A 15,746-nucleotide genomic window follows, 5' to 3' on the forward strand; every position below is an offset into this window, starting at 1 on the left:
CTGTGCAAACCGTAGGGACCGTAAAAGCCCTCAGCGCTGGTGATTTCCACTGTGAGGCGGATGTGTGTGATAACTGTAACCAAGTTTTTAGTATCACTATTACTCCTCCTCTGTGGTCTCTTCAACCTCAAAAGGAAACAAATGTTTCATAACCTGCTCCGGAGGCTGCTTCAGTTTCTCCTCTGTGGCTGCCAGCTCCGAAAGCTAATGACACACATCACAGATAATCTTTCAAACTTTGACTACTTGGTGTGATATGACTCATGACTGAAAGCTGGTAAAGTTAGGAGTTCCTTGTCATCGTTGTTAAAATAGTGATAGTTTGTGCCGTAATTAAATTGCTGTGGAGTCATTCTGTAGCTTTTGTCCACATGTGACTGCGAGCACGTGTTTACTGCTGAGCAGTTGTGTCCTGCACCTCGGAGAGAGAGAGATCACAGCCTGCAGTGCTCCTGTCTTAGAACAGGATTTAAGTTGTGCTGAAAGCCACATGAGCTTGACAAAATGTTTTCTGCTTTTTCATTAACAGGAAAAAAATTATAGCAAATTTTGAGGTTCCTTCCTTGTGGATTTGAGTTATTGTGAGCAGTAGAACAACAGAGCAACGAATCTTAGGGACACTGAGTTCATCTTGCTAAACAGGCTGAATCCATCTGAACAGGCTTTTTGGAATACAGTCTTTTAAAATAATTGGTACTATTTTTCTTCTGATTGCCCAACAGTGCGACTGTTGGAATATGATAGTGTTGAGGTCATAGTTCGTAACAAGAAGATTTTTTTTTTTTTTAAATAGTTTCTGTCATGTCTGTCATTGCATAGCAAATTGTAGTTTCAGAGAGTTTAGTGTGTTTTTTTCCTTTCTCCCCTGCAGCAATTGCAAGAACCGTTTTGCTTTCAGGCTTTCATCTCAACACTTCAGTGACAGGCTTAGTTAATGAGCGGTGAGGAGTGTGCACCTGCAGAGTCACTTCTGTGTGCCAGTCATTTGTCTGTGGAAGGTGACTGACACTTCTTACCAACCTCCCAGTCAGTGTTGGGGTGCTCCAGTTCCATTTTGGTTCCATACCTCAGTGTTTAGACTTGATTTCATTTCAGCAGTCATGATCTTTCAGTAAATAAGTGCAAGCTCTTTTTTTTTGCACAAACTCACTGGTATCTGAAATGTCTCTTCTTGGAAGTTGTCTTAACCTCCAAACTCAGAGACCCCTTTAAACTCTTGAAGATGTGTTTTTGTTTATCATGCAGTAGCATGGGCAGAGGGAAAATCAAATATGACGTTAAGTGTCTCAGAAGAAATCACCATCACTATTTTTTCATGTTGCCTTGCATTCCTTTTTGTAGTGAAAGAATATCTGTAATGGTTTATGCGTTGCATTTTTAAGGAGGTAGAAAACAACTTGAATGCTTTTCACCAAGCAGTCTGACAGTGTCTAAAATTTTGCTTTTGAAAGCTTTATTTCATATTTTGCAGTACTGTATTTAAAGAGTTAAAAACACTCCCTATTTGTAAGGTCACTTCATGCTTTGCTGTGATACTTCTTTAATTGGTGTGGTTTATGTTCACTTTCAGTTGTTTAATAGGCTGTACCTCTAATTTTTTCCAGGGATATGATTAAAACTGGGTACTCTGGTCTGGGAATGGGCAGATGACATGACTGGGGTGATGTTGACACACTGTGGTTTAAGCTGCATTAAAGACAGCAGTGTATTAAGTAGTATGTTTGGTAGGAAGGTTTTCCTGGCCAGTGTGGACATGTATTTTTTCTCTTTCTTAATCTTGTAGTGTAAAATTTGAATACTTCTTTGGCATTGCCTCTGCTTGAGGCAAAGGAAAACATGTTTCTTAATTAAATCTTAGTATGATTTTACAATTCTTTCCTATGAGCTCTTAAGGGCAGCAGAGGAAAACATGAATTACCGGGTTTAAATGCTGTAGTAGAAAATATATTTTGTCATACTGCTTGCTAGTACATCTGTTGAAAAGGGACTGTGTTTTGTTTGTGTAAAGGATTTGCTGTAGTAGTTGAATTTTATTAGCAGTTAAAAAACTTCCTTTGTTCACAGAAGCCAAAAGCATTGACTGGTGTTATCTGGGTTCCATCTCTGAAAGCTGTATCACAAACTGTGTGTCAATATATGTCAGAAAAAGCAGCAGAGGCATTCATCATGGTTCATTTGTCTTATCACTAAACAGCATCTCTCAGAAGCTGCCTCTGTTCAAGTTGATTGCTTTTACTATGATCTCTTCTGCATTTTCTCTCCCCTCTGCAAACCATTCATACTTTTGGAGAATGTGGTGCAGTATCTCATAGACAGCTCTATTTTTTAGTTAAGAGCAGTTCTTTCCCCACAAAACGTGGTATCAACATTTAAATCCCCCATTAAAAGAAAACTTTAGATGAGCTTTTAATGAAGAACTGAACTATTCCTCAGAGGTTTGCTTCAGTTTGTGTCTAGATACTAAGTTGCACTGATAAAATCTTCAAAAAAATAATTTAAAAAAATTCTAGTTGTTACTTAGTGGGGGACCTTTCCTTCTTTTTGTCACTTTTCCTGCTCTTGAGTTGCAGCAGTTCAAACCTGTTTCCCCCATAATTTTGTTGTAGTTAGTCTCAATTTTAACTTGCTGTCCTCCCATGCTGCGGCATTGTCAGTGCCAGTTGCTGCTGGTGGGGACTCCTGCAGCCCTATCACACAACAGGCAATCTCCTGTAAACCTTTTTCTAACCAAATCAAAACTTTTAAGTCATTCTTGAATTTGATTTGGTCCTAATCCTGAAAAATAAGAAGGGTGGTGCACATGTTATCCTGGGTGCTGCAGCTTGGACACTTCCAAACATCCCTTTGGCTTGTGCCTGGGTGAGATCTGCTGCACCCCGGTAAGCCCCGAAAGCCCTGTTGGAGCGGGGAGTTTGTGATCTGCAGAGCTCTAATCCAGGAGTAAGTCTCTAACCTGATCTGTTTCTGATGAGGTGAGGGCAGAGGTTACTAGTTCTGCGGATTTACTACAGGAGTAAACAGTCAGAACAGGAATGCTGGGTGTGAAAGTATTTTCTTGTGTGCTGTGAACTGGAATGAGGCTCCAAAAGCACCTTGTGCTGTAAGGAGAGGGAAGACTGTGAAGCAACTGGTGACTGATCCTACTGCACTTTTCCCATGGCTTTATCCAACCCATGGCATGAACTCCCTGGCTTTTAAAGATGATCCCACTGCAATTCCCGTTGTCGCTGGTGTTTGTCCCTTCTGTACAGGAGAAATTCCTTTGCAATCCAGTAGAAGACAAGCGTCCAGGCTTGTTGGCTCCATGCTTCTGGGCAGTTCTTGCACATAGCCAGGCGTCAGTCCCTGGGCATTCCCATCCCAGGCACCCGAGTCTCTGGGCGTCCCTGCGAGCCCTGGGGGAGCAGGGAGGGGATGGGAGCTCGGCGGGGCCGGCGGCAGGAGCGGCTCTGTCCAGGGTGCTGACGGGCGAGGGCACGGCCGGGCTGGTGCTCCGGGGCTGGGATCGTGTTGTGCCCCTTGGGAAGCGTTACCTGCATCCCTGGTATTAATTAATGGCCAGTCTCTTCGCGAACGAAGAACCGGGGAAGGTCTTTCCACCTTCCAGCCTGCGCATTGGATTTTTTAGGTGAGACACAGTGTGCGCGGAACTGAGCCCACCCTTTAATCCTGAGGTTCATCTGCAGGGGCCAAGCACGCTTGGACGGTGGCAGCGAGGTCCTCAGGACGTAGATGGATTGCCTTACGGGCTAACGAGCTCCATCTGCCCGGGGAGGGGCCCCGACCGGGAATCGAACCCGGGTCTCTGCAGTGACAGTGCAGTGTGTTTTCCTCTACACCACCGAGGGGCATCCCTGGTACACACACAGTCAATAACCTGTGTGTAGATTTGGGTATAAAACTGTTCTTGATTACAGCAGTCAGTGGCACTGGGGCTTTTACAGGGTAGCAGAATATACAAGTTAATAGCAGGACTGGCACAGCAATGAGAAACCCATCAGACCCTTTAAATTAGAGTGTCTTTTGAGTGGTGCTCTGTCCTTGAGGTGGTTGCAAGGGCTTATAGATTTTACAGTTTGATGATAAAACTCACTTTATCCAAGAATATATCCACTTCCCTGTAATCATGCTGAAACTATCCATGCGCTTTTGGTGCACAGGTGATGAAAGAAGGCATTGTTGGGTTGTTGGATGAATCAGGAAGATGCTTGTTCATCAAAGCAATGCATCTTTAAAATAGTGGCATTTAGTTCATCAAGGTGTCTCATATCTCTTGGTTTAGTGGCATTTACATATGTTTTAAATGGTGTTTGTAGCAAAACTTCCTAGCAATGATCTAAGAACTAGAAAATGTTGTATCTAAAATATTTTAATCTTAAAGGGTTTCCTTTCCAATTTTCCCCAAAATATAAATCTTACCATTGCATCTGATTAAAGGTTTAGGGTTTTTCTTAAAAAAACAGTAACAATGAAGAAGTCTTAAAGTAAATTGTTAGTTTAGAAAGTCTGCTGTTAGAAACTTGTGTCTGTGTAAAAATGCAGAATGCCAGGAAAAGTGATTTTAAAAGTTTTTAGTTAATGAGACTTTATTATGGGAGGCTGTTTGGAAACTTGGAAATCAATTTATGATATTTATAATCCACATTAATGTGGACTTTCTTCTTCACCACCTATAAATATTCATCTATCTGAAGGGTTGTAGTTAGACACATAGCAGTACAATTGCTGTGCTATAATTAAGGTAGATACTCTTCTGGGTCAGTGTGCACCATTGGTGTGTCTTGTGCTACCTGAGACAAAAATGTTAATTTCTGATTATTAATCGGCTGGTTAATTTTTGCTACTTTTTTTGTCTTAGCTGGAGATACAGATGATCCTCCAAGAATTACTCAAAATCCTGTCATTAATGGGAATGTAGCGATGGCTGATGGACATAACAACACTGAAGAAGACATGGAAGATGGTAAGTAAATACTTTATAAAAACATGGTTTGTGTGGCTTCTTTATTGTAACAATTTTGAGGAGAAAACGGTCCATGTCTTAGCTGTGTCCTCTGAACTGCAGCTCATTAAAAAAATGAAACCCTCTGTAGTTGTAGTTGCTGGTTTTCTGTGCAGGCATCCTTTTAACACACTGTACAATAGGATTGGACTTCTGAGGGCTTGGGATTTTTTTTCTCGTACTCTTTCTAGGTACTCATTTTAAATTTGCTGAAAGTGCTCCTGTCCATTGTTGTGTTTTGTGATCCATCCCTTTAAACGTGCTGCAGTTGGGGCTTTGCTGAATCGCGATTTTGTCGGTTACACAATTCCTTCAGGAGGTTTGGAATCCTTATCTGTCCTGCTCTCTTGTCAGGTGGCAGCTGTGCTCTGCTTTTGTCTCTGTATGGTAAGTCAGTGGGAACTATTCCGTTGATGAACATCTTTTCCCCTCAGTTCTGATGGCCTTTTACTTGCAGATGTAAAGGAGAGGTGTGTTTTCGGAGTCTTTTTTTGGTCCATTAAATGCAAAAAAAGGTGTACATTTTTTTTTTGTTACGGAAGATCAAAAAATTATATGTGTCTGGGTTTATTTAAAGAAACGTAAAAAATTTGTAATTCACTAAAGTCTGTTATGCTTAGTGAGGAAAATGTGCAATGATACTTCTTTTCTTAGGAGAGGATATGAGGGGGACTGCTTATTTTGAAGAACTAAATAAAATTGAGCTGGGAGAAGGGAGACAGCAAATGAGTGGAATTTGTTCCACTCTAATTTCATGTTCCATGCTGTCTTGTGAGATACGTTCAGGACTAGGCATAAACAGATTTGTGCAAAAATGTTGAGTGATTTTTTGAGAAAAATTGGTGTTGGAGGTTGAAGGTCAAAAAAGTGCTTACTTTCTTGTATTGAAGAAACATAGAATACTAATAGAAAATAGTAATGTTCCATGAAGAGAATGGGGTTTAAATTCAGAACAAAAGCATCTCATGGTTGAATCACCTCTTCATCATTGGCAAAGATAAAGTTTCCTATAATCAGAGTCTCACAATAAATAAAAATGAGGTCTGCTTTTAGCCTATGAATTTTGTTTGTATGATTACCTAATCTCATTCAGAGGGCTTTGATTTATTGCTCAGAGTAACTAGCTGAGAGTGAAACAGGGAATTCTGTTCTTATCAAAAGCTTTTATAAAAGATGTTAAATGTCTTTGTCAGGCCATGGTATTTGGAAGGTGAATAGAGAAGATCATGTGAGGTGACACTGACTGGCAAGAACAGCTCTATTTAGTTTATGTTCTTAGTAGTGGTGTTTGTAGATAGAAAGCCTGATAGTGTTTGCTCTTGATACAGCCAGTACATAACACACTGGTCAATTAGTAAAAAAGTTTGTCCACTAGTTGGTCTGTGTATACTTGTACAAATTAGGCAAAGGGGACTTAAGCTGCACAAATAGCTGATGAAACCCAGGCTATATCAAGGCTGACAGGTAATCAGACACACAGCTCTTCATTCAGAATAGCGTGGACTTTTTAACCAAAAACCTACTGTCAAGCAGTTTCTGTCAGTTACCAACTGACTCCTGTTGGAACTGGCTATGAAGGTAGGGAGAAGTATCTGAAGGTATTTGACAAAAGGCTTCTGAAAGCTTCTCGTGCCTTGGTGGACTCTGAGGCTGGTGAGGAGCTTTGACCCACTCTGCTGTGGGACACTGCTCAGGGTTACAGTGTGGTCATTAGGCAATGCTCTTAAGAGTTCCTCCTCATCATATTTGAATAAGGAGTGTCTGGCTACATCTTGGTGCTGTTGTAGCTTGACACAGATAGAAAGTGGTTCTGTTGCAAAATGTTAGAGTTGCAGAAACATTCCTGAAGACTTGCATCACGTAAGTGGATGATGCCTCTTTTCCAAGTCCTGTAAATCAGATTAGTTGCTTGCTGTTGCATTATTTACACACCAGTGCAGTTGCTCTCTTGCTGTTTGGGCTCTTGCTAACCTGGTTTGCAGCGTGATGTGTGTGTGTAATGGACAGCTCAGAGATTCAAAAGATAAGAAAAAAATGAAAGACAGGGGCTTCTCTGATAAATATGCAGTTTTCCTTTGCTGTTATTCCTAGCAAGGGACATCAATCTAAGCTGATACAGAATGCTTGAAGAGAATTTTGATAGCTCTTGAGTGAAATTAGTGAGTTTAATGGTTCCTGTGAAAGAGGTGAGCAGGAAGATGAAAGGTTGATGCTTCCAGCTGGATCACAGAAACCAGCTTTCTGATGATTTTCTGAGTTCAAGAAACTTTTGAGGTGATTTTATTCTTCCAGCTTAGCACATAAAGAAATGACTGATAAGGCTGGGGGAAAAAAAGTACAGCTCTAGTTCCCTTTGCTTGGGAACCAGCCACAGGCACTGTGAGGCACAGGGAATGGCACGGACCACCAGCAGGACTTTGAGATAAGGCTGTGTTCTCTCAACCACTGTGACTAGTACCTGTTGTTGCTATGTGTGATGTCTTAGCAATTAAAAAGAACCAGCTGAAGGAATGTGGTGTGCTTTGTACAGAGAAGGACTTAATGAACCAGGCTTTGTGGGCTGGCATAGCAGCTCCTGCAACTAATGCAAAAAATAATAAAAACAAGGTTCTGATCGAATTTTGTTTGCGAGTGCATCGATATTCGAAACAGCACACAGAATAAATTCTCTTAGAAGTTAAAGTTCAAAGAGAAGGTCCCAAGCTAAACATAAACTCAGAGCTTTGCAATTACCTCCCGAAGTCTCATTTCTGTGAAGAATTGCAGAGGCTAGGAGGCTTTCAGAAGCATCAGTCTTAGCCATATGCTGGTATTGCATCCTGTATTTGGATCATTATTAAAATATTCATAGAATATTCAGCCAGTTTCCTCATTAATAATTCAGGTTCAGAATATTTTAATAACCTCAGTGCACTTTAAAGGTAGCAAAATTTACTAATATAATAACAAAATCTGCTTTTCTCAAAAGTATAAACATTTAAATAGGTGTTTCAGTCTTAAAATGGATCATATTCAGTATTTGGATCTCTGATTTGCAGGGTCTTTGTTGTATCAAGGTGCTGATTGTGACATTCATCTCATCAGTGAAAAAATCTTTTCCATGTAGCAAATACAATCTGTTGCACGTAACTTCTCCAGGCATTGTCAGCTGGGTCTGTTCTGTTTACCTTGTGTTCAGCATCGTGTGTTGTATTTGTAGTTCAGGGATTTATAGAGGTCTTACTTGCCAGTCACTACTAATTTATCCTGCTGCCAGTTGCAGTCTTTTACTGGAAACTGATGGACATGTTTGTGATGGTGAAAAAGGGTTTTATTTATTGATGTGCTCAGAATAATCGTCCCATTTGCTATGTAAACTGCATTTTTTTAAATACAATTCATATTTTAATCAATTATACTTGCTAAAAAAAAGAAGGGCTTTCAGGAAGGAAAGAAAGGTTGTTACTTTTAAAGAAACTTCTATTTTAGGGTTGACCTGTGTTTTTGTGGAGTATTTACTAGTGACGGCTCAAATATTTAACAGAGAAGAGAGTTCTTCCCTGGTGAGCTCTCATGCACAGGCTTTCCTGAAAAGAAATCAAGAAATACAGGCAAACTTTCTCTGAAGCATCTGCAGATGCTGCGTGGGCTGTGTTTTTTAGCTGACAATGTAGCAGCACTGCTGCATCCTTGTGCTGAAGTGCTCTGAAAGCTGCATCAAAGGAGGCAGAAACCAAACTTGGCTCGGTGTGGAGGCTTAGGCTGAGCCCAGAAGCACTGATCTGCCTGTGAGCAGGGAGGAGGGCTTGAGCTGGTTTGAGACACACGTGATGGAAGATTGATTTTTAAATTGTTAAGCGTGTTACAGATTTGTTTTATCCTGCCTGCAGATCAAGTTTGAGAGTGTACAGCTCCTCTGGCTGCAGCTTGTCTGGCTTTTGGTTGTAGACAACCAGCTCTCTACTCTGTCAGCAGGCAGTGAGCAGTGAGAATGGGCAGAGAACAGTTTTTAAGTAAGTGATAGACTTAACAGTTAACTACATTTACATGAAGAGGAAAAAAGGGAATCCTTTGAGCTCTTATGTCACTGAGGAAGTTGACAGTGCAGGGTAACAAGGTCGTTGCAGGTGTGGAGGGGAGAGGAAGCTGGTTTGGGCTGTAGTACTGTCAGGAGACAGTTGGGAGTGCTTAGGGCTTTCAGACCATACCCAAATTAGATCAACGGGGTGGCTGTTCAGAAGTAGGACAACTGCTTGAAAACTGTTTAGCAAGAGAGAAGAACGAAATCTGTCAAAGCTCCCTGGCAGTTGTGGATAAAACTTGTAGTTTTCTGTATTGAAATGTATAATCTTTACTCTTTTCCATGTTGTAATCAAGAGTGTTTAATTTTTTAAGTAAGGTGTCAACCAGGACTCATCTATTTAAAAATGGCTCAACATTGTCTCTGGTGCTGAGTGAACCACTGCTGCCCGTGCACAGAAAAAATACACTTGTTGTGTAGCGTCAATTGTCACAATTTCATGATCAGATTTCTGGCTAGTGTCGTTGTACCTCAGTCCTTTTTGATTTCAGGTGTCACTGCACATGTGACACATCGGTTCTGCACCCCTGTGGGTGGTGTGAGAGCAGCAGTGACCGGATGCTGCCTGTGACCTCTGTGCTGCTGGAGCCTCCTCACACCCAGTTAACAAACCAGTGTCAGGCTGGAGCCATGGAAAAGGAGTGCCTTGTGCATCCCTGCCCTGCAGAAATGTTGGGATAAGCTGCAGTTACTCCCTCCCTGTGTGCAATATGAGGCACGTCACAATACAGAGAGCCCAGCCTTGCGCCTTGCCGAAGCTGTCACAGTCCCCAGCACCCTGTTATAACTGTGCACAACAGAAGCACGACAGATTGTGGAATATGAAGAACTGGCTATGTGGGAAGAAGGAGAAGTTAATTGTGTGTGTCAAAATAAGCTCTTAAAAAAAAAAGTGTCTCATTTAACTTTGTTTTAGACCACTAAAAATCTCTAAGGCTTTGAACACCACAGAGAATACAGGACCCTGTTCTTCAGCAAACTGGTATGAGATTTGAAAAAAAAAATCCAACAGCCAACCTATGAGGTTCATCTGTTTTGAAAATACACTGTTGCAAGCAAAAAAACAACTAAATGATGACTTGATATCAACAGGGCATTTGAACAGATTGTGAAAATCCTTTGTGCATGTGGGTTCATGCAGGGAGCTGACTGAAGCTGTGCTGTGGAGATGCTACTCAAGAAGAGTTAAGAGTGGGCTGTGATTTAGTTGTAAATCGTTTGATGTCTCTGTCTTGCTGCTCCCGCTGCTTTAGAAGAAACTTGATTGGTAACAAATTCTAGTGCTGAAGAAGTATATAAGGGAAGAGTGTACAAAAGGAATGTGTCTCCCAGTGCTCTGTTTGCCTGTGTGGTGTTGCAGTGTTTTTCAAAATGAAAAAATTGAAACTTTAACTGATAAAGTGGTTCAGCATCTCTCGGGGATGGGGATGTTTTTGTTGCTTCCAATATCCCACTATGTGAAACATGCTCACATTGCATGATTTTTGAAAAAGGCATTTCTGAGTGATAACATAATTTTTTTCAAATAATTTCGTTTATGTGTTACAGATACAAGTTGGCGATCAGAGGCAACATTTCAGTTTACAGTCGAACGCTTCAACAGATTGAGCGAGTCAGTTCTCAGTCCTCCCTGCTTTGTACGGAATTTGCCATGGAAAATCATGGTTATGCCACGACTCTACCCGGACAGACCACACCAAAAAAGTGTAGGATTCTTCCTTCAATGCAACGCAGAATCCGATTCCACGTAAGACCCTTTTCATTACTGTACAAGTCCTCGCTTCATACTGGTTAATCTATTGCAAGAAATACAAACATGCACAAAAGATATTTCACCCAGCTTTCTGCAAGAGGAAAGAAGTCCTGCAAGGGTGTGATCCCCTTTCCTCCTCACCTTTCTAAATCTCAAAGCCTAAGAGTAATCCCCTCTTTAGGATGAGCTGAAAATACCTTGTGTACCTAGAAGTTTGTGGTCGAATTTAGATACATTTCTGTTTGACTGCTGGGGGGGGAAGTCCTTGACTGACAGTTTTGTTGGCATGGGAAATGTTCAGAGTTTATTTCAAATGGAAGGGGTACTGGAGCTCCTGTAACCTTGCCAAGCTATAAATCCTGCCCTGTGAAGCGTGTGAGCAGGTAACTGCTACCCCTGGAGGCACAGCAGGGGATGAGAGTGGAGTTCATCCCTCATTAGGAGAGATATGAACACATACATGTTCTTGGAGTCCTGCATGCAAATCAAAATTGGTTATCTTTGAACACTTTTCTAAGTAATCCAAAAATTTTTAAAGATAACTACGAATTTCTAGGGCATTCCTGCAGCTTATCCTGCCAGAGTGCAGACCCCACAGGTGTCCTTTCCAGCAGGGTAACTTCATTCTTGCACCAGATCTCACAAAGCTTGTTGTTCAGTCTGAATAACAAGTTGCTCTTTTTCATCAGTTTTGTCATTTAGAAGATGAGTGCTCAGTGCAGGACATAAAGAAAAAAGTTGGAAGTGTATTAACAAGTTACAGGAGAAGTGATTCATGTGCAAATAGTCACAGAAAAAGGATAATGTGATCTCTAAAAGTACCAACCAAGGTGCAGCTGGTGGAGGTAAACAAGCAGTAATGCCATTGCATGAGGCAGTGACAAGACTTTGTCTGAACTGGCACTCACACTGATTGTTTCGCAGGGTGATTTTGAACAGGAATGGTCATAAAGAAGTGCTGCCGAGACAATTGGTGTTGGGGAGTTTATCTTGTGAGAAGGAGGGTAGAACCACCTCCTCCTTTCCTTAGCCAGAGGCTGAGATACCACACTCTGTAGACACTTGGAGCACTTTGAGTTGGCTCGTCCATCTGCATTAAAGCAGATCAGAAGTAGCTCACCTCTGAGAGCAGTCAGCTCTTAAACCTCTCTTACCTGCAATTGCCTGACAGTACTTTATTAACAACACCGTTGCCCTAAGAAAAATTTCCATTCCGAGTTCACGTTCATAATGTGGCTTCAGAAAGCCCCAGAGGTTCATGCCCTCCATAGCAATTAACCAAGTCTTAACATCTAAAAAGGATAAAAAAATTGCCATGTGTGAAAGTAATGTACCAAAAATGCCTAACAAAAAAATTATGCTAATGACTATAATAAGCTCAGGTTTGAATGGGTTTCAAGTGTTTCTTCTGTATTTATAGGTCATGGTCCTGTCATGCACAAGCAGTTCTCAAGATAATAAACTACAAGGATGATGAAAAATCATTCAGTCGTCGTATTAGTCACTTGTTCTTTCATAAGGAGAATGACTGGGGCTTTTCCAACTTCATGGCCTGGAGTGTAAGTAATTGGACATGTATTAATCTATTGCTAGATGGGAGCAGTTTTGTACTTGTACTCCTGCATACTGAGATGCCAATTAAAAAAGGGTGGTTTTCCCAAGCTGATAATTTTTTCTATCATTGCTGTGGATTGCTTTTCAATTTCTTAAATATCCCTGTACTGAATTTTTGTAGAGTGCTTTTACTTATGTTGTAAGTTAAATACTCCCTCATTATTTTCTGCGTATCTGAGTGCCTGTGTTTTGTTTCCACTGCGTGATAGTGGCATTCTGAAGCAACGTAAATTTGTTTGCATTTCCATGTGTTCTCTCTATATGTGTATGGATATTTAATGCCCTAGTAATACTACTAAGGTTTATCTTGAATTGTGACAGCTTTTATAGCATTTGCAAAGGTTCTGGAATATTATCCAGAAGAAGCAGAACATTTGATTACCAACTCTTGTACCATCAAAAATGGAAAAACTATTGCAAAATCTTAAAAGGCAAGAACAAATTTCCTTTATTGAGACATTAAAAAAGGATTAAAATATATTAAGCTGAAAAACAGTTGCTTTGGTGTCCTTCAGTTTTTCTTCTTTAATTTATTTTTACTGATAGCTCAGTTCTTGGAAATAAGAAAGTGATGTCTGATTGGATGCTTCTCTACAGTCATGTTGCAAGCTGCACTTTCATGTTCCTGTGTCATTTCTGTTTTACAGGAAGTTACTGATCCTGAAAAAGGCTTTATAGAAGAGGACAAAGTTACTTTTGAAGTCTATGTTCAAGCAGATGCTCCACATGGAGTGGCGTAAGTATCTTTGATTAAAAACAAATAAGTAAAATTCCTAATTCTAGTATTTTTATGATGCTTGAGATTGTTCAAGTATTTTGTGTTACTGCCACTTGCAGCTTTCATCAGTCATTCTCACTTTGTCACTTCTAATTGGGGAATTCTCACATGGCAATATAGTCATATGAAGATTTTTGTATAGCTTAAATTTGTTTGTGTGAGGCAGCATAATGTTGTAGAACCTCCACTTGTGTGAGTTGATTTCTGGTTTAACACCTCTGCAGTTCTGGCCTCAGCATTTGTGATCTTGGAGCTGATGTGGTGTCAGATGCAGTGAAGTGGCTTTGCTGTCTAACCTGCCTTGGTTTACAGTTGCTGTAAAATTTCTCCATGGGAGTTATTTCATGGCACTTGTAATCAAAGTGGTTTTGCTGAAGTGGAGACTTGCCCTTAAAAGTACAGCTCTGGGTTCCAGTACACTTGCATAATACATAATTTTTCTTCCATATAGGACATATTTAAAAAGAAAACAATCACAAAGCATTTAATTGCAAAGACTGTTGTTACTGGCAGGCAGGAGTGAAGTGTAGTTTATTTGAACCTTCAGTAGCAGTGAAGAGTAGCTGAGATCTGCCAGCAGCACTACCTTAGAACAGATGCCCTTTATTATAGTTAATACAGAACTGTCTTGTTTTTAACCACTGACTGTTTCTCAGGTGGGATTCGAAGAAGCACACAGGATATGTTGGCTTAAAGAACCAGGGAGCAACTTGTTACATGAACAGTTTGTTACAGACTTTATTTTTCACAAATCAGCTACGAAAGGTGAGTAACCTGTGAAAGAACATGAGGTTGCTGATTGAAATGGTCAATGTTATTTATAAGTGCTTTAGAGCAGAGCAGTGTGTTCCTTTTGGCTTCTTTATCCACTTAAAAGAGTTGGATTTACATGCTGATGCACATCTTGCTGGAGGCTTAGGAGTTTATGGAACATAAACTTTTGTCTTCTGCTGAAGACCTGAGCTCAAGGGGTGTTTCTTTGACGGTGATGTATGCTAATGTTGGTAGGAATTGCTGGGGGGAGGCAAAAGGGATGACTACATCTTGCAGATGAAAGTTGGAAGTAATTTGCCTTTTTTGAAAGAGTTACAATAGAGAAGTCAATTATGGCTTCTCAACCCATAAACAAAGTAAAAAGGTACACATGCACGACATTTGTTCCATCTTTTAATTTATATTATGCAGCTGAATTTTCTCTTATTATGGTTAGCTCTTTGTGATGGGAAGTATTATAGTTTCAGTAGTTCAAACAACTTAATTTTATGTTTGCTTTGTTGAAATTTTTTATTTACTGTAGATATAATTCCTTTGCTGGAAAGAACTTCTTTAAATATTGTTATAACAAATATCCAAACCCAGGATAAAATATGCTAGATAACGTGCCATTTTAAAACAGTGCAGTACCCTTAAAGGGGTTAAAAACATAAACCATGACTTGATATTGGAAATGGTTATCTGGAAGAGGGGATAAACTTGTTAAAAAAACTAACTCAGCACTATGTAGTTTAGTGGAGTGTCCTATTGATTCTAATTCATCTTCTGCCCATTTCTGCATTTACTGTATGTCTCTTAGTGAAAATGAACTGTTCTACTTAGGCTTTCTCTTGTTTAGACTAGTTGTTACCTTTCCATTAAACTTTCTTTTCCCTTTTTAATGTACTTGTTTTCCACTGTCTTCAGTTTCCCACCATCTTATTACTTATATCACTGTGGCCTATAAGTGTCCCAGTTGGCCTGTCTCTTTTCTCTATTGCAATGTGCTGTTTACTCTGAAATAGCACGTCAAACTCCAGTAGGCTATAGCTGAGATCTTACCAATGCCACGGACAAGAAAGAAATACGTGACTTGTTTTACACGATGCACCTGTTTCTTTTTTGCAGGAGGTAAAATTCACTCATTCAGCTTTTCATTCATTGTAATGCCTGGGTTTTTTTAGCTCAGCTCATAGCTCCTAATGTTTGTGCATTTTATGTGTTTGGACAACTTCACTTTGCTGTTCAGAGAAAAAAGTATTTTTGTAATGACTCTATCTAATCCAATTGAGCAGTTTGTTTCAGAACTGTCTCGTAGTCAGTAAATCAATATGTATCACATGAAGTGATCTTGTTCTGTGAAGAAGAAATGCTTTTTGGGATACAGCTTTGTTTCAACTGAACTAACCTTTTCAAGCATTCCCCTGCACTTCCCTCCCAGCCCCAAAATAAATAGCAGCTTTTGGGAACTGTTAATATCTGGATAGTGGTAAGCTTGATTTACTGGCTGGTTGCTGCAGCTTCCTTTATGGAAATGGTCCTGAACATCAGCTGGAATGCCACTGGTACAGATCAGGAAGAATCAGTAATTGTCCTGTCTGGAAAAAGTACTTTTCACAGCACTTCTGTTTTCACTTTGAGCAAACTCATTCCTCTTAAAAACTGAGTAAAATAAAACATGTAGCATCCTCGGTTTGCTTCTCACCATATCAATAATTTCTGTGAATCCTTGTTACTCAGAAGAAATAAGGATTTCTATTGCTGTTATGTAGAGCTTTGTTCCCAG

General features: G+C 40.2%; 1 protein-coding gene across 1 annotated transcript in view; it reads left to right on the forward strand.

The window, feature by feature from the left end:
- The window catches only part of USP7 (ubiquitin specific peptidase 7), a 68,487-nt gene that overhangs the window by 25,722 nt on the left and 27,019 nt on the right, over positions 1 to 15,746 (forward strand). The window contains exons 2-6 of the mRNA XM_027886158.1: positions 4,859 to 4,963; positions 10,611 to 10,809; positions 12,236 to 12,374; positions 13,077 to 13,165; positions 13,864 to 13,972. Of these exons, the coding sequence (XP_027741959.1) occupies positions 4,859 to 4,963; positions 10,611 to 10,809; positions 12,236 to 12,374; positions 13,077 to 13,165; positions 13,864 to 13,972 (641 nt within the window). The remainder of the gene's footprint in view (positions 1 to 4,858; positions 4,964 to 10,610; positions 10,810 to 12,235; positions 12,375 to 13,076; positions 13,166 to 13,863; positions 13,973 to 15,746) is intronic.

Source organism: Empidonax traillii, unplaced genomic scaffold (genome assembly GCF_003031625.1).
Source record: "Empidonax traillii isolate 1590-97213 ecotype Southwest subspecies unplaced genomic scaffold, ASM303162v1 scaffold180:size851510, whole genome shotgun sequence".
Classification (NCBI taxonomy): Eukaryota; Metazoa; Chordata; class Aves; order Passeriformes; family Tyrannidae; genus Empidonax; species Empidonax traillii.